The sequence below is a fragment of the Lissotriton helveticus genome, chromosome 7 (genome assembly GCF_964261635.1).
Source record: "Lissotriton helveticus chromosome 7, aLisHel1.1, whole genome shotgun sequence".
Classification (NCBI taxonomy): domain Eukaryota; kingdom Metazoa; phylum Chordata; class Amphibia; order Caudata; family Salamandridae; genus Lissotriton; species Lissotriton helveticus.
The window spans coordinates 396,115,848-396,141,704 of NC_136068.1; the positions used below are offsets into that span (position 1 = coordinate 396,115,848).

The 25,857-nt window shown below is 44.4% G+C and overlaps 1 protein-coding gene across 5 annotated transcripts in view; it reads right to left on the reverse strand.

Annotated features, from left to right (window-relative positions):
* GSS (glutathione synthetase) overlaps positions 1–25,857 on the reverse strand; it is a 757,391-nt gene that overhangs the window by 124,500 nt on the left and 607,034 nt on the right. For all 5 annotated transcript variants that reach the window (XM_078652246.1, XM_078652247.1, XM_078652248.1 and 2 more), the window contains one exon: positions 9,809–9,890. In XM_078652246.1, coding sequence (XP_078508372.1) covers positions 9,809–9,890 — 82 coding nt within the window. The remainder of the gene's footprint in view (positions 1–9,808; positions 9,891–25,857) is intronic.

Below are 25,857 nucleotides of genomic sequence, written 5' to 3' on the forward strand. Positions count from 1 at the left end.
ACCTGACACTTTATGTGGATGGTTCATGTATGAGAACAAGTACAGGAGAACTAGTAGCCGCGTATGCAGTGACTACTGAAACCGAAGTTATAGAAACACATCGTATTGACACCCTGTCTGCTCAAGCAGCAGAGCTAGTCGCTCTGACCCAAGCCTGCATACGTGCCACGAACCTGAAAGTTAACATATACACAGATTCACGTTATGCATTCGGAGTCGTACACGACTTTGGAGTGCTCTGGCAAGAAAGAGGTTTTATGACTTCTCATGGAACCAAGATTCAGCATGGTCTCCTTATTCAAGCTCTGTTAGAAGCAATACATTTACCGACAGCTATCGCTATTATGAAGTGCAAGGCACATACGAAAGTCACTGACATCATTTCCCAAGGTAACGATCTAGCAGATCGAACAGCCAAGCTCACAGCTCAGACTCCAGACATTCCAGTTAACATAATACTGACACATACTCCAGAACAGACTACTTGTATGACAGTTAAGGATCCTACACAAGATGTCATAGATATCCAGTCACATGCTACTCCCGATGAAATCAAGAAATGGTCCGAACAAGGAGGGGTCCAGACAGATCAAGGATGGTTGACGAAGGGAAAAGCCACATGGTTTCTCCCCGACTCTATGGTTCAAGTCATTATTAACACCGCACATAGTCCTGCACATTTAGGAGAAAAAGCCATGTTAGACAGTATCCAGAACCTTTGGTTTAACAAGCATTTACGAGCAGCAGCCAAGCAGAAAGTCCGTACCTGTATGATATGTTGCCAGTTCAATCCAGGTAAAAGTGTCCCGGTGGAACAAGGTGGTTTCCAACCTCCTGACCACCCTTTTGAAGTCCTCCAGATGGATTATATTCAGATGGAGCGATGTCGAGGTTTCAAGTATGTCCTCGTAGTTGTATGCGCTTTGTCCAGGTGGACAGAAGCATATCCAGTTCCAGATTACACAGCCGCGACCACTGCCAGGCAGTTGGTTCGTGAGTATTTTCCCCGCTATGGATTACCTAGGGTCGTGTATTCAGATAACGGCCAGCCATTCTCATCCGAGCTTATGAAACAAGTTTCCCTTCTGTTAGGGTACCAGTGGAAGTTCCATTGTGTACGCCATCCTGAAGCAGCCGGTCTCGTAGAGAGACATAATCAGACTCTGAAAATCCGAATTGCCAAAGTATGTAAAGAAAAAGGTGTAGACTGGCTAGTAGCCCTGCCAGTTGCTCTATTCTTTATGCGAATGGTTGCACATTCCAGATCAGGTCTGTCCCCGTATGAGGTCGTATTCGGCCGTCCTCCAAATATGTGGGGTACACCTAGACCCCGAAAGATTACCGATGTTTCCAGTAATATGCTGACAGATTACCTAGCTTCCTTGATGTCTGCCCTACACTCTTGTCGTTCACAGGTTGCCGCTACATTTCCAGACAACACTGAGGTGAAACCGCATGAGATCGTTCCAGGTGACATGGTCCTGGTTCGAAATTTTGATCGTTCAAGTCCGCTGGAGCCCCGTTGGAAGGAGCCCCGCCTCGTCCTCCTCACCACCCGGACTGCAGTGAAAGTCGAGAATCGCAAGGGGTGGATCCATACCAGCAATGTGAAAAAGTTTCATGGACTTAAGCAAAAGACATTCATTAAAGACTGCCCTATTCTCAAGGACTGCCCAGATACAGACTCTGAATTCAAACTTCCCCTGTTAGAGAAAACTCCGCAGCAGGAGTATAAACAGAAACTGAGGTCTAGTAAAATAAGTCAGCCAGTTTAATTGTTTAAGTCCCTCTCGGGTGAAGCGGTTAGACAGGTTCCTGACATGTATGAGATAGACCCACATAGTGAGAGAGTTAGTCAAAACTCTAAGAGAATCCGTTATCGAAAAAATGTTTGCAGTAGATGCATTGTCACTCTGTTATTTCTTATGTTTTTGAGTCTTATGGTTACCTGCACAAGTTATGCTTTACATTTATGTTTTCCGATGTCGCATGTACATATGTTTTCCAATGCTACAGTAGAGCACACATTTAGTGATCTGCCTCCTCACGAGCTATCCTATCGTCTCGCTATGCGAAACAATACCTTTATCCGAATGTTGCATTATTCACACCAGACCAGCAATGCCTCTAATTGCTGGGTGTGTGGTCGACTCCCCCCTTTCCAGACACCGAAGGGAGTTCTGCCACTCTTTCCTTATCCGTTTTCACATAATGGTTCGTGTGGAGCATGGTCCACGTTAACGTCATCTTCAACTGATATGTCCCTTCTTAATAGAACATGTTTCCCAGACAAGCAAGGTCTCACCCATAGAACAGGGTTAGATCTAGAAAATGAAGTATATGATTTAGGTAATTATTCCTCGAATTTCATGGTCCTGAATGTTCAGTCCGATACTACTCCAGATCTCCCTGCTATTTCAGTACTACCAGTCAAAGGCGAATTATGTGTCAGAAAGAATGGTTCCGCACATGTAGGACATAGTGATTGTACTACTATTGTCGAGTATAGTGACAGTGGGAAATCTATTTTCAAAGCCTCACGTCATTCTTATTTTGTTTGTGGTCAGACCGCATATGTTCGTCTGCCCCTCGATTGGGATGGAACATGTTACATTGCCTTCCTACTGCCACCAGTTTTTCTAGCCCCATCTGATTATCATAGAAACACACATCTAGTACACATTAGACATAAAAGGGAGATCGGGTCCCCAATTATCGATCAAACTGAAACTGCTCTAGAACAGTATCAAGATTTCAACAAAGGTTTCTTCTTCTTTATAGGCCCTGTCCAGAATAGTAAGTTAATACGTAGGTTAACCAGAACCCTTGAAGCAGTAGTGAATGAGACTACTTCTGCTCTAGGTAACTTAACTGAAGAGCAATCTGCTATGAGATTTGTCGTGCTCCAAAATCGTCTCGTTCTTGACGTCATACTGGCCGATAGAGGAGGAGCATGTAGAGTCCTCGGATCTAGTTGCTGCATTTTCATTCCTAATAACGCGCCGTCTGTTTATTCAGCTATAACCAGACTTCATAAAATTGCCCATCAGTTACACCAGAATCCAGGCACCTGGACATGGTCCGGTTGGCTCTGGAGTATTATTTCTGCCTGGGGATGGAAAGTATTGTCATTCCTAGGTATAGCAGTAATGATCATATTCAGTTGCTGCCTCTGTTTACAATGTGGCCCTGCGATTTGCGGCATTTGTGCTACATCCTGTATTCCTAGTCCTAAGTCCCGTTCCAAGACAATTCGAGACGAGCAAATGATGCTATATGAAATGATAGATGGTATCATGAATATTGATGTTTCCTGATGGAAACGTAGGGCACAAGGAGGGAATGTGGAAAAGTAAATTTTGCCATGTTATATGTGCCTACGTGTTCCTCATCCTATGTTATATGTGCATGATCAATATGCATATGTATCCCCCTATGATCGATTAAAGACGCAATTATAGTTGTGTCCAACTCTAGTATGCCAGTTTCCAGTTCTCGTGAAAGCAACGAGTATTAGGCCTATGTAAACCTATGTTGCCACGTTTTACAGTGTGCACGTTAATTCAGTAAATGTCCCCGTTTCTAGGCCTCAAAAGGGCCCGGACACCAGATACAAGCTCCAGTCTCCTGAACCCTCTCCGAGGAGCGATACAGCCCCCACCTGTATCCCTGACCCTTCACTTACTTCCTGCCTCACAGTGCCCGGCCCGGCCTGGCTCTGCCTGCCTGTCTGCCAAGAGTATGTTATGCTTTTAGTTATCAGTCCAGCCCTCCTTCTCTGCATTCCTAAGCTACTGAATCGCATCAACAGTTTCAGCCATAGTCTAGCCTTTCTGTCTCCATGTAAGAGAAATACTGTATTAATATTCATAGAATATTCCTCGCACACGCAATACATGTAGAATAATGCATGCACCAGCCTTAGTGTCAAGTAGCCTTTACCCTGATAACTTTTGGATTCTATCAACATGTACTCCAAACACCAGATACCAGATATGCCTTAGGTACATGTCACCCTGACTCCGCAGACTTTAGTCTCCTCTTCTAGCGCAGAAGTCATAGCCCCCAGTTCTCCCTAGTAACACGTCATTGCCCGTTTGCGCGCACCACTAGGTTAGAGGTCCCAGCTGCTCGAGTAGCCCCCTCCATGTTTCCGCCTCATTCATGACACTTCTGTGACGTTCATATCACATGTCTATGTATACGCCCAGTACACGCCTCTTGTTACACCTACTTTATGCCTTATCTTTCGCGACTGCTACGAGAAACGCCTACTGCTACGCCTACTGTATTGAATGCTATTGTAAATGAAATGTATATATATCATGTACCGTTAATATGATACAGCGCTCATGCCATTCCTGCCCCCGGCAGCTGCCATCCTTCTATTCCCATGCAGGCTGTCCTGTTCCTGTCCCTCATGCCTTATTAAAGCCTGTAAAGACTCTCGATACCTCGAATCCTGTCTCTTATTTATTGAGCTATCTGTTAATTGTATATCTTGTCAAAAACAGAACCGGTAATTAATTATTTATTTACCACAACGTGTAGACAGGAAACCATCTTTTTATTGTAATATATATGTACCCACTTATGTCTAAATTCACGCATATGGTATAATGCTGGAATATCTTATCATGTATCGATACAAATGTACTTAAAACTTTTTTTATCATTGAACCATGTTTTATAATAGAAATTAAAATACACTTAATGTGCAAAAACGTTTTTCTGATTATTTTCTCAAAAATATGTTTGAGCTAATGTCACTGTTCATGTGCTAGTGTTCATTGAGGATTTGCCTGGGTATTTTACTCACATATACTGGCACTTAAGAGGGCACCACTCTCCAGGTGTCACAAGTAGATGGTGTGGGTCCCTTGTAGGAGATCTTTGATGTCCCTGAGACCTACGAAAGAACAGGGGGCAAGCCAACAGTCCCTTGGAGAGCACAGTTCAGTGTACCTCACAGTAGCAGGTAGTCAGCCCAGGCCAGCCACTATTCAGGAAGGGCATGCGGTCCCCTTCAACGGCAGTACTACTCCTTGTGCACAAAAGATTCCTCTGGCAGTGTGCACCACGCAGTTCTAGGTTCTCCGGTTCCACACCACACAAGTGTATCTCTGCCCTCCTGAAGCATGGCACCAGTAGTTATATTGTAGTGTGCCTTTGAAGTCGAGGGTGGTTCAAAGAGTCACTCTTTGAACCACAGATGCCTCCCTTAAATTTCAGTCCTGTCTGCCATGAAATGCAGATCTTAATCTTTAGATGGGCCATGATCTGGCTCCAGAGGACGACTGTGAAAACCTCTTCCCTCAATCTATAATGGCAGAGGTCTGTCACTCCAGTTTTATGCCCAATGTTCATGACAAATCATGACAAAACCACCTATACCACTAGAAAGGGTTTGTCCAGTGTTTTAAAAAGTCCTGAGGGAGCCGAAGCTCAATTCGCACACCAAGACCTGCAATGGCAGGCTGGACACATATCTAGAAACACCATTGGTGCAAGTGTGCACTCCGGCCTACAATGGCATGCCAACCACATGTTTTAAAACATTCTATGGCAGCGGGACACATTTTTTAGCCTCATAGATGCAACTGCACACACAGGCCTTTAATGGCAGACCTAACCTATGTTTAGAAACATTAGTGTTACAAGTGTGCAGACCAGCCTTCAATGGCAGGCAGGCCACAGGTTTTAAACCTCATAGGTGCAGGTGGGCACACCGTCCTGCAATGGCAGCTTGGACACCGGTTTACAACCACCATACATGCGAGTGCGCACACATAGGCCTGCAATGACAAACCTGACCTATATTTAGACCTACAGGTAAGCACCACTTCCTACCGTGTGTAGGAAGGGCGGGCACACTTTCACACTGCATTTACAGTGGGAAAGGCCCGGGCCCTAAGGCCACAATAAGAGAATCAGCCACACCAGAGAGGTGTCCTATAGGGGGGAGACGACCCTCTAGGAAAAGAAAACCACAATGGGGTTCATCTCTACCCGGACAGGGAACACTAAGATATACCTACTCAGCCACTCACCTACCCCGAGATCCACTCCTCAAGTTTTACCCTAGGGCCGCTCTGGCGGTAGTGAAAGTCTCCCTCAGGGTTGGCTACTGAGTGAGAAAGGGCAAACTCAGCATGAGACATGTTTGACAGGCTATCCCGGTGAGTGGCACAATCAGTGCACCGTCCCACTATTAGTCCGTGCAGTACCCGTCCTGGGTATGTAGTGTATCTTTTTACAGGTATGACACTTAAAGCAATCAAGTACACACCCTATCCTGGCATGTGTAGGAAGGGCGTGTGAACTTTAACGCTGTAGTACAGTGGGAAAGTGTCCAGAGTCCTAAAGTCAGGAAAAGAGATTTGGCAAAAACCAGGAGGACAAAAAGCAAAATGTTTCAGAGGAATTCCCCTAAGAAGGGCCATGTCCAACGGTACTGATATGAACAAGATAGACCTTTGTCTAAAGTGGCAAGGAGGACAAAATTTTGAAGGACTGGAATGTGGCGCAGAGAGTGTGCTAGTATCTGAGAATAATTCAAGCATTCCTTCCATCACTTTGTTGTTGTTGCATATTTTTCCTGCGCGTGTATTGAGTTCAATCCATTGAAAAGCGAGCGTTAGCAGTATTCCGTTTAGGGGCAACATAATTTTGATCAATGTGTATAAATGAGGTAAAAGCATTTGCAATCTGCTGGCGAGAATTTTGCCCAATATTTTTCACCCTGATTCAGTATGGTAGGAGGACATGTCTGCTGTATCCTTACCTGGTTTTGGAAGCATCGTGATAAGAGCTTCTTTAGTGGTGCGAGGAGTAGTAGACCCCATGTAGAGCTGCAGTAACCGAGGCATTATGGCAGCCAGAGAGCCCCATTGAACTTTAAGGGCAGCCCACCTCTGCCCCATATCTTGGCAGATGAGCTATTGCTGTGGAAATTTCAGGGAGCATGGGTGGCGCAGCTAGGTTAATGGAGGCCTCTCTGTCAAATCTGGAGAGGACCGCTTGTTGTATGTAGATGTCTTGGCGCTCTCCCCATCCTATGTTGGACCGGCGGCAAAAAGTCACTCGTACAATTTGACAAATTAGCAGTTGAGATGCTTGCGAGTTTACCATGTGCCCTTAAGGAAGTCTGATAGCTGTGATGAACGGGGTGGGGGGGGGATGTCGGTGGGGGTGTGGGTGGTGGTGGTGGTGGTGGTGGTGGGGTGGGGGTCTGGGGGGCAATCACCAAGAGTCAACTGCACCAGAAGTTGCCTGGATCTGTTGCTCTCAGAATGCTGTAAAGCAACATATTGCTTTTAATCATGTGAGCTGAGTCTAGTGTGGATCTCCATATGATGATGTGCTTATGTGAGAGGTTGGTATCCTATGAGCCAATGCCAGCAAAAGTGCCTTCCAATGGTTTCAGCTCTGCTTCAAGAGGGCTTAACTGTGTAAGAAGCGCTTTAGGGACCCCAGCGGAAGTACTCATGCAGGTGGACCCTTACACAGACCTTGAAAGCTTACTAATTATAAGGTTACTATTAGCAGAACCCGCATTTACCTCAAAGAAGACAGTAATTGCATCCATTATGGAGAGCCAGGAGCTGAAAACACAGACTAGGGATTCTTGCTAAGGGAGATGCAATATATATTTTAAAATATATTAGCGCATGTGAAATTGCATACCCAGTTTATTAACTGCATCTGATAGCACTTGTTTTTTATAATTCTTGGTGAAATTCTGCAGAACCAGGCACAGTTGGGTGATAAGGGTTCATGTTATCTAGTATTAATCCCTAGTACCCAGAGTGATAGTCAGGCTTGTCTGAGTCACAAAACAATGTACTGCACTAATGCACGGTTGCTATTTCAGAACCTATGACTTTTTATCCAACAGATGTAAAAAGTATGCTCTGAAATGTACCATTGACCACATTTTTACTAATTTGTACTAAGGATTTATGCCCCACCACTGTCAGGCTTCTCCTGCTGCCACTGTGAAAGGCTATCTTTCATATCACCTTCCTGTGTTGATAGTTCAACAGCGATTACTGAACATAAGTTCGCGCTATATAAAACTTTATAAATAAATGGTGCCATTAAAGGAGCTTTTCGCCCAGCCTGGCTCAAAATCCTGCCTCTGCAACTGGAAACAACATGCTAGAGCCTAATACCAACATGACTGTGTTTAGGTACTGGAAGCTTGATCGTAAGGCATAAGCACCCATTGGAGTCATACTGCTGGAAGCTCAGGATTCCGCTGTTCCACCGACAAACCACTGTAGCATATCTACAAGAAAGGAGGTATTGGAAAAGTCCCAGAGGGCTGCGCGGAAGCCAATTTCATTAGGACTGCGCGGTAATGAGCTTTTGAGTGAACGTTCTCCCTGATGACAATGTTGGCTTCAACCAGAAGAACTTGTCTGTGAAAGAAATCAGAAGGGGACTGTGGCTGCAATGATTTTCTGATGGAGGCTGAAGTGCTTGGGGGTGGCACAGATCTCCAAGTGGAAGAAAGGGCGATGTAATGAAATCAGGATGTGTACAACAGTGATTAACTCCACTAGAACAAGACATCCACCACTCCAAAATTCCTATTCTTCTGACACTCTCAGCTGCAGGGTGGAGGTGAAACAATAATACCATGAGCACTGGAAAATGTTCCATGAATCACAGAACAGACATTTAAAAGTAGAATCAAGGGCAGCAAGCTACGCCGCAGGTAATGGCTCACCTCTTTCTCCTGCCAGTCCCCGTGCACCTCAAATTTCAGTAGAGTTTCTGTTCCTTTCCTGAAGGCACCAGCCCCTTGCCTCACCAATGCTCCAGCACAATCCACCAGTTGACCACCCCTCACAGCTCCTAAGACAAGGGGCTATTCTCGAGGCTCACTATTCAAAGTTAACAGGGGCCATCAAGCAATGGGATATAAGACTGGTGGAGACTGCAGCAGATGCAGGATCTCATTTACAGATGCTCTTTGTCACCTGCAGTCACCCAGACCACTGGAGAACCTTGGGACAGTCACATCCCAAGCCGAAACCAGGCTTCCAACATGCATCCACATCTTCCTGGCCACCAGTGGAATGAAGCCTCAGTAATCAGGCTCTGAAAGGGGAAAATGCATTGTATGGAACTAGCTCCAGCATCAAGGCCACAGCTCCACTGCAGCAAAAAACCATAAGATTTGTGCGGCACCTTGCCTGAATCCTCACGATAGTGGCCATGCTCAGTCCAGAAGCCATCTCTGCCTAAAACATGCAAGTGTACTAGTCATTGGTGCCTTAAAGCGGGAGTGCCAGGATTGTGTTGTTGGAGGTCACCATACTAATCACCTTGGCCTGGCCAACTTGGCAGAACAGGAATGGCACTGCGCGGGAGGCGTACCAACAAACCGTCTCACCATTGGGCAGCAGCATATCGGACAGCCAGTGGACAGGCTCATAAATCTTGAGACAACATAAAGCAGCATTATTGTGTAGAGTGCAGCTCACCCACCTCGGACTACATCTGGGTGATGCGTCGTTACATGGTGTCAAGATAGTGGTGAACCTTCACCCGGGCTAGTGGGAGCGCTCTAAAATGCAGCCATCTTGGCAGCTGCTCCATGGGCAACGACTTTCAACTACTTTTGTCCTGCATTAAATGACTACCTCAATTCATTTGCTTGTATTAACCTGTTCTGACGTTATCTCCAACTCATAGGTAGGCAAGGCTAGGAATCTCTTCCACAACATTTAGGCTAGTAGTTTCAGACACAAACTACATCCCTGATATACACTCAAGGGAGAAAGTAGTGGTTACATACCTCCTCCTTCCCGCTGAGGTTTAAGCACGAATCGCTCAGGGCTTGCAATGGCCATTGCGGCAGTCTGATCTCCTTCTTCACCCTGCCAGAAACGAAAACATAAGCAAGCCACTTATTATTCACTGTATTTTTTTTCAAACTCAATTAGTATACTGCACACATTTTCTAGTCATAATATTTTCATTGATGGTATCCTGGGGCAACCTAGGATCTCATTGTTAATCGGGGATCAGCAGATGAGAATGCCATGAGACGTAAACCTGGAAGCCATGTATCCCAGTTAATACCCTGCTGGAAGACGAAATAGTCTCTTTAAAAAAAATGCATGTGCAGAAAGAAATCGGTTACTTATCATCGGTGCCATCCTTACTTACACATAGCCTTTCTGCAGACAAACAGCTAATCCTATATATCACTGAATGTGCACTGAATATACCCCTCTAATCAAGGTCTACCTCTGCACAAGTTAATCCTTGTGCTTTTTCGTTAGAATGCAAACATTAAACTAAACACAAGGGTAATATAGTGTTAGTGGAAGATGTTGCCAAGGGTACTGCTTGTTGTCTCACAGGTTTGGGTTGTGTAGGCAGAAGTTTATCTTTGAGGTTTCAAGTGTGTTTAAAAGCAACCCTTGGTTTTGGTATAGATGTTTCATGATTAGAGGATGTGCTAGACTTTTCTGGTAATCTTCCTAATTGGAGAAGAGAGGATCCAACATGGACAGAAAAGGGATAAATTCAGCTGTAGGTTTATAATGTTCTAATCGAGTTTTCATGGGAGTGTTCAATGCTAGCTTGCAATTCCTGGGGTACATTCTTCTGCTGGTGAGCAAGATGTTCTTGTAGACCAGATGCTTGAACTTTAAAGTCTCGAGTGATGCAGCAATTTCAAAGGGATCTAAAGAAATAATTGTTTCATGGCAAGGCTGCCTCTAAAAATTCTGGGTAGGAAAGACTTATAATGTAAGAGTGAATACTTAAGGCGGAGATCTTGAAGATTCAACCATTCCATCTGTTCATTCTCTGTTCCTTTCCAAATACAGAGCGCATAATTAATATAACGCTTTTATAATTTAAGGCCAATAGAGAATGGAATAGAGTCATAATAAACAGTATCTACTTCAAAATCGCCTACACAAATACAGGTCAGACGGTGCAAAAGCTGCTTTCTTTGATGCCCGTGAGATTCAGGAGGTATAGATCATTTTCGAATTTAAAGTACTACTTCGTAAGCCTTCGACATATGCATTGTAGAACAAAGTCTGTTGAAGTATCTCAAAACCAATTGTTCCTTTTAATGACTCTCTCTGCTGCCACCCAAGCAGCCATATGTACGGAATTGTATACAATGACACAATTTCCATAGTCACCAGCAACTGTGTTGAAGTCTCTAACTATAACTTATCCACAATGTTTGGTACTTCTGACGAGTATTTTATATATTGAAGGTTGTGAAATCACATGCTCTTTTAAAAATAAATTAGCAAATGTTAATAATGGCTCTAGTAGAGATCCATTACCCTAGACAATTGGACACCCCGAATGAGTGGGAAGTTATTTTTGGGATTTTCAGCAAAAGCAATGCTGATATACATGGCTATTTAGCGATCAAAAAAGTGTCTTCCTTGGTGGCAATCCACTTCTCGTGTACTGAATTTACGCCATTTTCTTGATCATATCCTGAAGTTCAGATGTAGGGTCTCTTGGTAGTGGTTGTAGTTTTTCCTATCTTCTAACAATCTTCTGGCCTCCCTCTGATAATCACTCCAACATCACACCCTTTATTGGATGGCTTAATTATAATCTCTTGATTATCATCAACATTCTTGATTACCTTTTCTTCATCCTCTGTGAGGGTGAAGTGTAGTGTTTTACTCTGTTTCTAGTGTGATGATGATCTGAAAATCAATACTTTCAACAGTAGTGATCTTCAGACAAAGTCCTGCAGCCGGTGGAGTAAAACTTGACATATTTTTCAGATCTGTAGAATGATGGTGTTGCAGTTCATAGTTTTGTCTTGGAGTACTTGTGTATTTGATTTTTCTCAAGTTAGATAGGAATTCCAGCCTGAACCTGAAAGGGTTGTTTCTTAGAGTGGGTCCAAAACATAATCTTTTTTTGAGTTATATGGTTTACAAAGTAATTATCACTTGAAGGTTTACTGTTCTGTACAATTGCAATATCTGTTCTTTTCGTATTCATTTTATGTGCCTTTCCAGCAGAGTTTATTGTTTGTTGTGGCCTTGTAGGACTATGAAGGTATCCTTTGATGAACATAATTAGTTATTTACTTCTAAAAGGCTTTCTGCCACTACATTTCATAATGAATCTTTCGTGATTTTGGTGTAGACCTGGTATGCACGAAACTCTCGGGTCCAGGCACCTTCACAGTGATTTTCATTTCAGCATTTACAGGACATATTCTGTATTGTGTATGGATTATAATTACATTACAATTTTCTGTCTCTTTACAGGTGGATTGATTAGCGGAGACACCCGCTTTCCTACTTATCCTCCTGTCCTGAAGAAATTGGCATAAAATAAGGCAAACAAACCTGTCGACCTCTTGTTAGTAAATGATCAAAACAGGTTATGATATTTTGAGATGGGCTGAGAGTGAGACAGTAAAATATTTGAATCCCTCTGATAAATGTTTAGCTTCTTAGTCGGTAAACACACAGCCATTAAAGGACATTCATCAACTTGAGCCATTAGCTCACATATTAAAGCAAGATCAGAGCTAGATGTCTTCAGTAATCTCCTTCCTTCTCTACTGGTTCTAAGCTGCGCTGGCTAACACTGCTTCATTATGTCTGCTGTTACCAAGGAGTTGACACCAATGATGAGAAAGACAGGACACAGTACGCGTTGCTCATGTAAGTCGTTCCCTACATTTTTAGGTATGTACCCAAGTATTTGGTGAATAAAGGACCCGACCATCCTGCTGAGTAAGCAGATCTGTTCGGGGAGGGTTGGAAAGAGAAGGTGAAATGTTGAGTTCTGACAGATTGCCACACCAAATCTTCCTCCCCAAATCTGGGGCAACAAGAAACAGTTTTACTTGATTCTTTCCCACACCTTCTGCAAGACTTTTAAAAGCAGAGGAATTGTGGGTATGCATATTTTAGATCCTGTGACCAACTAACCATAAAGGCATCCCCCAGGTAATCATTCGGAGATAAGCGTAGGGCACAGATCGCAGAACAGATTTCAGGGCTGTGCCAAAGAGGACTTTATAGGAACATCCCAATTCGGCCGAGACCATGTCTGTCATATCAGGATTAAGCTCCCTTTTCATAATCCTCTAGTGAGACAGGACTCAAGGCACCTGTTTTCATGTTAAGGGTGTCTGCAAGATGGGCTACCACTGGAAAAAGACTTGCCACTAGGCCAATCACCACAAACACAAGACATCCAAACAGAGGGTCCAAAACCCACAAAGCCCTTTCAGGAAATTTAATAAACAGGGATAATGTTGTCTGCAAGAATCTGAATCACATTCCCTGAGATGGTTGAAAGAAAAGTCTTGAGGGCAGTGACTGCCTGCACCTTTAGCAAATTGATTTGATGCAAACAAAGAGCCCCTCACTATCACCTCGCCAAGGTCAGCACCCCAAGCCAACAAAGAAGTGTCTGTAACGAGGGTGGCACTTGAGGACCAAAATGCTGGAAAAGCACATCCATCAGCAGATATTTGAAAGAGCAGAATGGGACAACTTCACAGAAGCTGAGCGACTTCCCCGATTCTGGAGCCAATGTATTTTTCCCAAGTTACAACTAAAACACCCTAATTTGGCATCTGGCCTGAGGAACCAATAAGATACATTAAGCACAGCAGTCGTAGGACCCGAAGAATCAGAATCAGATATGTATTCAGAACCATATCCCAAATAGTCGCGAGCTTCTGAAGAGTAGGAAAAGCTCTCATACTGGTTTTTACCAAACAACACACATTAAGCATACTCTGTAAGTGCAGGATGATGTGGGACTTGTGTAGATTGACAGAGAAGCACATATACGTGAAGGTTCATGGTGCATTATGGATGGTCAGTGACGTGCATTGGGGACTCAATCTTCACCAGCAAGTCATCCAACCATGGAAATGCATGGACTCCAGACCTTTTGAGTGAAGCCGCTAAAATGCTCAGCATTTTGGTGAATGCTTATGTAGAAAGATTGTGAAAACAAAAAGGTAGCACAGCAAACTGTTAGAGCTGGACTCCACCATGAAGTACAGAGTACGCCGGTGAACAGAAGGAATCCGATGATGGAAAGAGGGCAAGCATTACCTGGCTCAAGGACAGCATTCTGAAGTTATGCTACTAAATGAAGATGTTTAGAAACCTCACATCACATCATGTTTCCTGTACATTTTCTTCTTCTACACATAGTCAAATTGTTCTGTTCAAGAAAACTGGCCTACATTTAGGGTGCAATATTGAAGGTATGAGCGGTTTTAACATTAGGAGAGGGCATCAAAGAAAATGCTTGTATCAAACTGAGGCCACAACATAAGGATCAGTGTCAATGGTCTCACCAACGGTGAATCTGATGTTGAGCCCATCATCTGACATAATGGTCACAACAAATATTTTTCTTACAAAGCTCATCACTCATGTTTTTCAATATTATACAAATATTTCTTTTATTCTCCACATTTTAATTTTTTCTGGAAATTCATCCCATAATTGCATAAGGTTTTCATAGCAATTCATCAAAATTAATCCATACAATACTATCTTTCCTCCTGACCTACCCAGTATTTGAGCCTTTTATGTTTCATTATCATGTCACCTTTATATGCCCACTTTTCTTTGACTTACACTGTTTGTAAAACATTTAGAAGAACAAGTTACTTACCTTCGGTAACGCTTTTTCTGGTGGATACAGTATCTGCCACCCGAGGAGTTCCCCACGTCCGGAAGATGTGTCGAACTACCTCCAGATGAAGCCTCCACTCGTGGTTGGCGGAGAACTGCAGACTGAGACTGTCCGCACGCACGTTCACCACCCCGGCCAGATGATTAGCCATCAAGCAAATCCGATGGTCCTGAGCCCAGGACCAAAGCCGCAACGCCTCTCTGCAGAGACGGTACAACCCTACTCCTCCCTGCTTTTTGATGTACCACATAGCGGCAGTGTTGTCCGTCAGGACTTGAACGGACTGACCGCGAAGGGAGGGAAGAAAGGCCTTGAGCGCCAAACGTATCGCCCGCAATTCCAAAAGATTGATATGAAGCAATCTTTCCTCTGGAGACCAAAGAGCCTTGATCGCCAGATCCCCCAGATGAGCACCCCACTCTAAGGTAAAGACATCCGTTATCACTGTGGCCACTGATGGAGGAAGATGGAAGGGCTTTCCTTGAGACAGATTGCCCTCCACGCACCACCAAGACAGATCCGCTGCAGTGTCTCTGGAAATCTTGATCGACTCCCCAAGATCCCCATTGTGTTAAAGCCACTGCCTGCGGAGGCACCACTGTAGTGCCCTCATGTGCCAGCGTGCATGGTTGACCAACAGAATGCAGGATGCGACCAGACCGAGCGGGCGAAGGACCTTCAGAACTGGAACAGCCGCTCCATTGTGAAACAAAGGGATCATTTCCTGAATGTTGAGAATCGTTTGCGGAGGCGGAAAAGCTGGACACACAGTGGTATCCAGTACTGCCCCTAAGAACAGGTTGCGCTGTGAGGGCACCCAGTGAGATTTGGGCACATTTATCGAAAACCCCAATTTGAACAATACCTACGTTGTCACCTGCAGATGATGACGCACCATCTCTGGCAACTCTGCCTTTAGCAGCCAGTCGTCCAAGAAGGGGAAGACTGGGATCCCCGACCTCCTGAGATGGGCAGCCACCACCGCCATCCCCTTGGTGAAGACTCGATGTGCAGTAGTAAGACCAAACAGGAGGACCGCAAACTGGTAGTGTTGCGAGCCAACCGTAAACCGGAGATACTTCCTGTGTGACTTCAGGATTGGGATGTGAAAATATGCATCCTGCAAGTCGATGGATACCATCCAGCCCTCTTGTTGCAGCGCCTGAAGAACCTGCGCTAAGGTGAGCATCTTGAATCTCTCCAGCTTGAGAAAGAGATTCAAGATTCTGAGGTTCACCATGGGGCGTAATCTGCCATCCTTCTTGGGAATCAGGAAACACCGGGAATAGCATTCCCTGACCCCTTTCCTGCTCTGGGACCACCTCTATCGCACCTTTTTTTTAACAGGACAAGAACCTCCTTCTGAAGAAGTAAATGATCCTCCGTGCAAAACCCTTGGCAAAGGGGGGGGGGGGGGGGGGGGGGGAGTAAGGAGGAGGGAATTTTCTACCAGATCTAAAACCCAAAGGTTCGAAGTGACCAATTTTCAATCCTGTAGAAAATGGGTAAGCCGGCCCCCCATAGGACCTGCATGATCCAGGATGGCAGATCTAGGGCTGCTTTCCTGCATTACCAGGGTGGGTTGGGAGGTAGAAGAGGAGGAGGGAGAAGGCTGACAACCCGCTCCACGAAGGCGGCCTCTGCCTTTACCCCTGTAGCTCTTGTACAAGGGGTTTTGTTGCTGCTGCTGTGACTGACGGAAACCGCGAAAGGAAGACTTTCCAAAGCCACAGTATCTCCTATAGCCATAACCCTTTGCCTGAGTCTGCAGACCCAAGGATTTTGCTGTGGCCTTGCGGTCTTGAAACCTTTGCCGAGCAAAATCAGTTTTTTCTCCAAACAGTCTAGCCCCGTCGAAGGGAAGATCGAGAAGGGCAGTCTGCACATCAGGAAAAAACCCAGAGGACCTGAGCCACGCATACCTTCTAGTAGCGATGGATGAGCCCATCACCCTGGCAACCAAATCTGCAGTGTCCAGCCCAGACTGGATGACTTGGCGAGCCGCAGCCTGTGAGTCTGCCAGTACCTCCCTGAAATTTCCCCGATCTTCCTCATACAATTTTGGAAGAAGCTGTTTGGCGGAGTCCATAAGGGCATGATTGTATCTACCCAACAAACAGGCAGCGTTGGTGGACTTCAAAGCCATACTCGATGAAGAGAAGATCTTCTTTGCTGATTGCTCCAATTTCTTGGAATCCCTGTCAGCAGGAGCCTGTGGGAAGGTGCCCGAGGACAGCTTAAAACATGAAACCTGCACCACCAAACTCTCAGGCAAAGGATGAGACGAAAGGAATGCAGGATCCCCTGGAGCAGGCATGTACCTTCTCGACACCGACCTTGAAACTGCAGGAGAAGAAAGAGGTTTACGCCACACCTCAAGAACTAGCTCAGTCAAGGCATCGTTGAACGGCAAGAGTGGTTCAACCACAGAGGATGGAGAATGTAGCACTTCTGTGAGCAAATTAGGCCTATACTCAGCCACAGGTAGCTGCAGACCCAAAAGCTCCGCCGTCTTCCTTATCACAGTATGGTACGGTGCTACTTCCTGCTAGGGGGAAGCTTTCTGTGAAGCAAAGTCCACTCCGGGGAGGAGTCCAGTCTGCTTGCCTCACACAGACCCTCAAACACATCCACCGACTCATCAATCTCACCTTCCTCCATTTCTTCAGCCTGGTACTGCTCCTCTTCTATCAACCTCTGTGCTTCTCTCCTTGAGCACATCTTTGGCTCCAGGAGCGGCGTCAAAGGCGGATCCGCAGTAGCAACCGGTTCTGTACGAAGCAGAGAGGAAGGTTCGCTGGATGGAGTCGACATCCTCAGAGCCGGAAACTGACAGGGCGTCGTTGGCGGCATCAATGGCATGAAGGGTGCCTGAGGATAGTGGTGAGGCACGCCCAAATTAAATGCCAGTGGACCCACTGCACCCGAAGGTACACCAGAAGGGTATGACGCTCTGGCAAATACGACATACATCTCATTTAAAAAATGCGAGGGTTCCGAACCCGGTGTGAAATTGAGGATACTGAGCCGGTTCGAGATTCAAGCATGGCACCTTCGGAGCCTGAATGGTCGGGCCACAGGCTGAGCCGCAGGAGCTGAAAGAGCCTCCGCATCAGCTGGATTCGACAAACATTCCGAAGTCGGAGAAGGTCTTGGCGTCGGTGACTGTGCCGGGGAATACCTGTTGAACTTTTGTGGATACTTGCAGCTCCAGCATCAGTGGGGGACACGTTCTGGAGGTGAACAACGCACCTCTCCTCGCCCAGCTGAGACGCCACCTCTCGCGACGCTCGCACCTGAGGGCTTGGAGTAACTACATTGCCCAGAAGGCAACGGGCACAGCGCCTCCCTCCCCCCTGCAACGAACGGACCAGGTGACCAGGTGCATAAAAGTAGCACCGTCACTGCGTAACGCGGGACGAGCCGGTCGAAGCCCGGGCCAAGGACGGGCCCGTCTGAGCCCGTCAGAGACAGTAAGAGACTGGGCTGGGCCTATCCCCTTGATTTTTGTGTTGTCATATCGTTCCATTATATATATGTTTTCATGGTAAATTGTATTCTTATATATTAATTTCGTTGGTGCCTTTATTCTCAGACATCATAACCCAGGTACAACTATAGACATCTAAGGAAGAGAATGTCACTTACAAATCCTAAAGGCGATAAAATGGGAAAAAGGGATGGCGGAGGTCTAACTGGTACATTGGATGCTTTTATCACCAGGGCAGCTTCGAAATTGGAGAATGAGATTTAATTAACTGTACGTCGTATATCTCTTGACCCTGCGTTCCAGAGAAGGTCATCACTAGGGAACATAGCATTGGCTCGGTCTCCTGAACAAGTCCGCACTCAGAGTGTCCCAATATCCCAGGTCAATCGGGATTTATCTACCATTCTAGACTTAAGTGGGATTGATGCTAGTATAGATTCTTTCATGACCTACCCGAGGGCAGAGTCGGGTCCTGGCGTAAGTGCTCACCAAATACATGACCTGGAAATAGAACGGAATTCTTCCGAATGTACACCAGCCTCTGTCCACAAGCGTAAACGCGGTGTAAACCAACAGAAGGGAGGGCGCACTAAGAAGATCAAAGTTGCATCCCCCAAATGTAGGGATAAGGTTAACGTTGTAATGAACAAAATATCCACACGGGGGAAGTCAGCTTGTCAAAATCTAAATAGTCCTGTGGTAGCAGTAACTGACACCATACCCAAAGAAGCTAGGGACACAGCATGTTCGTTAGAAAAAGTCGAACAGTTAGTTAAATCCCTAATCCTTCCTCTATTGGAACGGACTAGAAGGATATGTAGCCAGTTAGAAACCCTTCAGAAGGCTATTGAGACAAATTCAGAAATGATAAAGCTGATGGGGGAAGTAAAATCGGCACAAAACATTGTACCCACCCTACCTAACTTACCCAAAACCACACAGAAGCCTGCTCCTAAGGAGAAGTCGTGTAAAGGGGATGGTGAACTGATAAAACATGGTGAGGTAAGAACCATTGGTAAGGCCCCCGGGTTGGTCAGACAGGCGCCAAAAGGTAGCCAAGTAGATAATAACAAAAATAGAACCACGAAGGGGTTAGACGAAACAGCTACTGCGGTTGAACATGTCAGAACAGAGGCAACACAAAATATGGGAAATAAAAAGAGAGTTGACCTCCCCCCTGATTCCTATCCCCATGTCATTGTGCTGGCTGGTGTCCCAGAATGGAAGCAAGAGAGGGTTGAAACCTATTTTGAACTAAAAAATAAAGTGATGTTTTGGTTAGGGAAAAATAGGCCCCTTAGGCGAGATTTACATGGGGAAATCATAAACGTCCGGAGAGTAAGCTGGGTGGGTCATAAAGCAAAGGATGTTGAGGGAGACTGCATCATAGTAAACTTTAGAGATGTACGAATTGCACAATTCATTAGTGGTTTCCCGAACCATGACATCCCAGGGGGAATTCTCTTCTTTGACTTAAGCTATTTGTATCCCCCGGCTTCCGCAGTGGTTGGTAGTGGGAGGACATCTAACCGACCATATGGAAGTAATTATTTTCAAACAGGGAGTCGCTTTAGTGTCCCATTGGCTTCTAACATGTATAGAGGTTCACTCCTTAACTACCCGCACTGTGATCGTCCAGCAGGGAACTTATTCAATGTTCCAATTATTAATCGCTATGAACCACTGTCTGATCTGGGGTGGGTGGATTGACAAATAAGGGATAAAGTTATAGTGAATAGTAATGAAAACTCTGTGTCTACTTATGCAACGGCTCAACAAGCGAACTTGGGGCCATTGATGACCAAAAAGGATTATTTACCTGTAATCCCACATATAGCCCTCAGTTGTGACATGCCAGCAACTACAACTTGTCTCTCAGGCGGGTTGGCTCAATCACCTGGGAGTACATGTTTAAAGTTTGTAACTTGAAACATTGCTGGTTTAAGAAACAAAGTAGATGATCCGATTTGGAGAGAATTTATAGGTGCGGCCGACATTATTGGGCTGCAAGAAACATGGGGCACAGGAAACATCCTTAGCTTAGATGGTTATTCTACCCACTTCATCCCTGCAGTAGCATCCAACATGGGGAGGGCGAAGTGTGGGATGGTCACACTACTTTCTGCTTCCATCCCTGGCACCCATACCCAACTAGCTACAGGGTCGACATACTGTATGGCAGTTCAAATTGCGCGCAAAGGGGCGGGGAATATCTTAATTGTTAATAATTATAACTCTTATGATAGAGCCACCACGAATGATCACCTGGACTTGCTAAATCTATTCTTGGCAGATTATAGGGAGATTAATAATAATCTTTGTTTCATTATAGTTCTGGGCGACTTTAATATCCATGGTTGCCCGGATAAATGTCTGTCATTAGACCAACTAGGTCCCTTAGAGCAATGTGATACTAATTTCAAGCACTCCGCACAAGGAAATACTCTTGAAAAAATCCTGGCAGACAATGGTCTGATGCTCCCATCAAGGGAGGATGAGGAGATACCTTTAAAGGGAAGGAAAGCCAGTCGGGTATTGATTACATTTTTATTAGTTTAACGCTGGTGGACAAGATTCGTGGTTACTCGGCGGTTTGGTCACATTATAGTGACCATAATCCTGTGGTTCTTAGTATCACTGATTTAATTAAAAAGCCCAAGATAAGCCATAATAGGACTAATAAGTACGACATGCGACCGATAGATCAAGCTTGCAGAATTAGATGGAATAGAGTTGTACCGGAAGACTTTTTAAACAATCTTTTTTCTAAAGTAGGAACTGAGCTCCACACCTGTATGAATTTCCAAGCAGGGAATGAGGAGGTTCTAGAGGTTTACTCAAAAATTTGTACCCAGTTCGGAGCCGATCTTAGACGGCCAGCAAAATAAAAGACTCCGATGGAAAGGGCTGGTTTGACCAAAATTGTTCACTAGCTAATCAGAGGTTAAGGGCTGCTCTGAAATGTAAACCAGTTGATAAGCCCACCGTGACTTCATTAAGGAAAGCTTACAAAAATGCCCTGGAATCTAGGAGGCGAGAAATTAGGAAAGCAGCCTGGGAAGAATTAAGCTCCATAGATGTGCTTAAGAAGAGTTCTAAATTCTGGGCCGTCGTAAATAAACCTTTTTTCCATGATCCTTGTAATAACCAATTGGACTGTGGTATACAGGAACAAGTGTGGTGCTCTTATTTTAAGTCAGTTTATGAAGGGGAAAACTCAGGGGAGGTGGCTATACCTACCCCCATTAAGGATTCCTACACCTTAGTGGTCACTGAGACAGAGGTGGCAGACGCCATCAGAAAGATGACAAGTAATAAGGCCCCAGGCCCTGATGGCGTTCCTGCCGACCTCTTTAAATCAGATGTTAAGACCTGGTCTAGAGTTTTAACTAATATTTTTAATAGGGTATGTAAATGAGGGATCCCTGTTACCTGGTCTAAATCAGTTATCGTACCAATTTTTAAAAAAGGTAATAGAGGGGAACCAAGTAATTATCGCCCGATCTCACTTATTGATTCTGCCGTGAAAGTCTTAGGTCGAGTGGTCTTATGCAAACTTACAGATTGGCTGGCTGAAACTAACACTTTGTCTGTGCTACAATTTGGGTTTAGGAAGGGACGAGGCACGATAGATCAAAGCCTCAACCTCCAATTATTAATTGGGAAGTACACAATTGCCAAAAAGGGCACGTTATACTTAGCCTTCATGGACCTTTCCTCGGCCTTTGACCGAGTGAATAGGTCCAAATTGTGGGGGTTGCTCCTGAAGTTTGGTATTGACGAAAACATTGTGCACTTCCTTGCAGATCTGCATAGGGACCTCTCGGCCACAGTCAGATATGACCGTCTGGGTAACTGCACGGGTAAGATCGGGATTACAAATGGAGTCAGGCAGGGTTGTATTTTAGCCCCCCTACTATTTACCCTTTATATTAATGATCTAGGTGCTGTTTTAAGTGAGGCGTGTAAAGATATACCGAGGGCAGGCAAGTATCTTATACCGGCATTACTCTATGCCAATGACGCCGCTCTTTTAGCACGCACAGCAGTAGGGTTGCAACGCCTTTTAAACTCTTTAGCTGATTTTATGAAAGCGTTGGATCTGAGTGTCAATTTTTCTAAATCACATGTAATGATAGTGGGGAATAGAGGCAAAAAAATTAAGATCTTGCATTGTGAAGGGAATGTTCCGTCTTGGGTTTACAGATTTCCGTATTTAGGGGTCATTATTGACGATAACTTCACATGGTTACCCCAGCTGGTTGCAAAACGAAATGCCTTTGCTAGGTCTATTCTGGCTGTTTTGGGATTCTCCCGCAAATTGGGGGTGAAGCCGTTGCAGGCCGTGTTGAAAATATATGATGCCAAATGTGTTTCTTTAGCCATGTACGGAGCTGATTTGTGGGGGATCAAAAATGTAAAGTTGTTACAGGTGGCTGAGGATACATTTTTGAAGTCCATCCTGTCTGTTCCCCAGTCAACTTCCGGGTACATTGTTCATCTAGAGTGTGAGGTAGAATACCTAGAAGATCGGATAGCCATAGCCCCGTTACTAAAATGGATTTCAGTCTGGTTGAACCCCAAATTGGAGCTGAACCATGAGGTTCTTAGGGATTGCTTGGCACTAGAGCCTGGTAATTGCATCCCTTGGCTGAATTATGTCAAAAAACTAGCAGCCAAATTAGGTCGTCCAGAACTATTTGACCTCCCACTTAAATTAGTGAAGGGGGATGTGAAATGGGTGAAGGATACATATAACCTGATGACACTTTCGGCTAGAGAAGATAAGGAACTGAGAAAACCAACAGTAAGGGCTCACCAGCTATTAATAACCACAAGTGATATAGAACCCTATCTAAGAATTGTTAACAACACTAACCATTGATTCTTATTAACAACATTTAGATTGAATAAATTCCACCTCCTCTTTACAGAACGTCCGGGTTGGACCAAGGAGATAGATCTGGAGATCTGTTCTTGTGACAGATTTTCTATTATGGATACCGCGCACTTGATTTTGTTTTGTGAACATTCGCAAAAGGTTTATTATCCCTCTTATCAAAGACAAGGGGTTCATACAAGTAAAACCGGCCCTCCTGTATTTACAGTTGTTGTCTAATATTTGGGAAATTTTTAATGTAGCAAATTTTTTGACCATAGCTATGAGATTAAAGAGAAAAATTAAGTGGACCCACTGTACATAGCGGTGAATATATGAATTATACTGGATCATTTTGTTTTTTTCTTTTTGTATATGATATCTCTAGACCTATATTTTTTAACTGATGTTTTTAAATTTGGCAAAGCATTGTATGGACTGCTAATCTGCACAAGCTTTTTGTATTTAACTATGGCACTGACTTCTGATGTTTAAATATACTTTTATGGTTTTCTTTTATGAACCGAATAAAGTACCTTTTTGACTTTGACTGTGCCGGGGTACCCTTGTACGAAGGAGAATGGGTCGGAGTCGCTTGAGGAAACACGCTTGAGGAAGGAGAAGGAGAGACAAAGTCCTTTTCGCAACGTTGAGGAGCCGGCGAAGGCGACCTCGAAATCACAGCCTTCGATGAATGGCGCCAAGAGCCATGCTCTTCTACTTCTTGTGCTTCCTCTTCGAGTCATGTGAAGTCGACGACCTCGACTTCAAACTTTTTCGACCCCTCTTTTCTTACTTTAGCCATGTACAGCTTGGCTTCCCACTCCTTCAAGGCCTTCGGGTTCATTTTGCGAAAGCAAGAACAGCCCTCAACGTCGTGATCCGATGATAAACACCACAGACAGTCCTCATGGGGTCAGTGATCGACATATGACCCCGCACTCTGTACAGGGCCTGAAACCCGACTTCCTTGGAGCAGACAAAGCAAAACCACAGAAGGAAATAAAGCCAAATACAAAGTATCTAAAGAAAGTATGGAGAGTCCCAGAAAAACTGTTAGCGTCGACAGCGCGGTAAAAGGGAACTGACGTCATCACGCCGACGTGGCTCTCTTATGGCTCCAGTGAAGTCATGTGGAGTCGCATGCGGAGCCATAGCATTGTGACGACCTTGTTGGCGTGGAGAGCTAGGAAAAACTTTCCGCGGAATGCTGGTGCAGGGGGATATTCATGAGTTAAGGAATCCACAGGCAGATGTATCCATCAGAATTAAGCATTTTCACTGTATAATATTCACATACAACCTGAGGTCATCAATATAGTCTCATAATCTGAATTCTTTCACCACAGCCTTTCAGCTTTCCTTTCTTTAATTAGTCTTCATTACAACTTGGTATTTTATTCTCAATCAAAAATGAGATGTAGAAATGTAATCAGATATACAGTTAGTGATATGCTTGCACACTTCAGGACTAAGGCTCTCCATTGGAGTTTAGACTGGGGAGAAAATAAGCATTAAACGTGCATGAAGTGGCATTACGCTGCTCAGTGATTTCAATTCCAGCTTTGTTTTATAGTGTGGTGGGTACCTCTGTCGTCTAAAAACAGAATACCCACACAATATCCCACCACATTCTTTTTGTGTTACACAGTGCATAGTGGGTCACTGCACTTTTTACATGAATTTCAGCTGTGCTACTATTCAACATGGTTAAAAGACATTGAAACTGCCAATAACTCATGGATTGCCGAGACCTACTGACTTTGCCAATGCTCGTAATAAGGTGATCAAAAACCTGACTTCACCATTAAATAAGCTCTTTCCCACAGTTCTAAAGACACCAAACATGATATAGCTACCAGCTCCCAATTGAGAATTACAGCTTATCAAATATAGTAATGAATCCCCAATGTATGGAAGTGGTGGGCCTCACAGTACTGAAAGACAAATGTAGGAATTTTTCACTACCAGGACATGTAAAACTTAAACGTACACGTCAAACCTTTTAATTACTCAGCACCCTGCCCTATGGCTGTCTAGGGCACACCTTACTAGTGATATATGCAATGAAAGGGAGGTTTAAGGTCTGGCAAGGGGGTTCAAAAGTCGACATGGCAGTTTAGAACTGCATTCAATCTGCAGCAGCAGATATGGGACTTGTTTGGGGGGTTTTCTTAAGTGGGTGGCACAATAAGTGCTGCTGGTCCACTAGTAGCGTTTAATTTACAGACACTGGGTATATGGAATACCACTCTACAAGAGATTTACAAGTAAGTAAATGTATTAAGCCAAGTGGGTATAAGACAGTGTAATCATGTTTTAGGGGAGGAGCACAAGCACTTTATCACTTTTTAGCAGTGGTAAAGTGCACAGAGTCCTAAGGCAAACACAAATAAGTGCAGCAAAAATGGTGGGGATAAGGCAACATTTTGGGGGTAAGACCACCTTAAGACTGACAGGTCTAACACACCTGTAAACTGAAAAGAATCTTGGGAGGTACAAAACATCTTGACTTCCGCTATCCTCCTCACCCATTATATCACATTGGCAGCTGCTGAGGGTTGATTTAGCCGTTCTGTAACCTATGGTAAAGTGAGTGCTAGCTAGTATCATCAATTTCACTTTAGACTTTCCAAAATACTTTTTTTTAGTAGTAAGTACATTTCTTCTTTATTCAAGACGAGCACTGTAGGTCAAGAAGTGCAAAAATAGCCATCAACAATCGTACATAAGGTAAAAATACTTATTAAAATTATTAAAATGATTAACTTTTTTACAAACAAGCTAACAATTAATACAA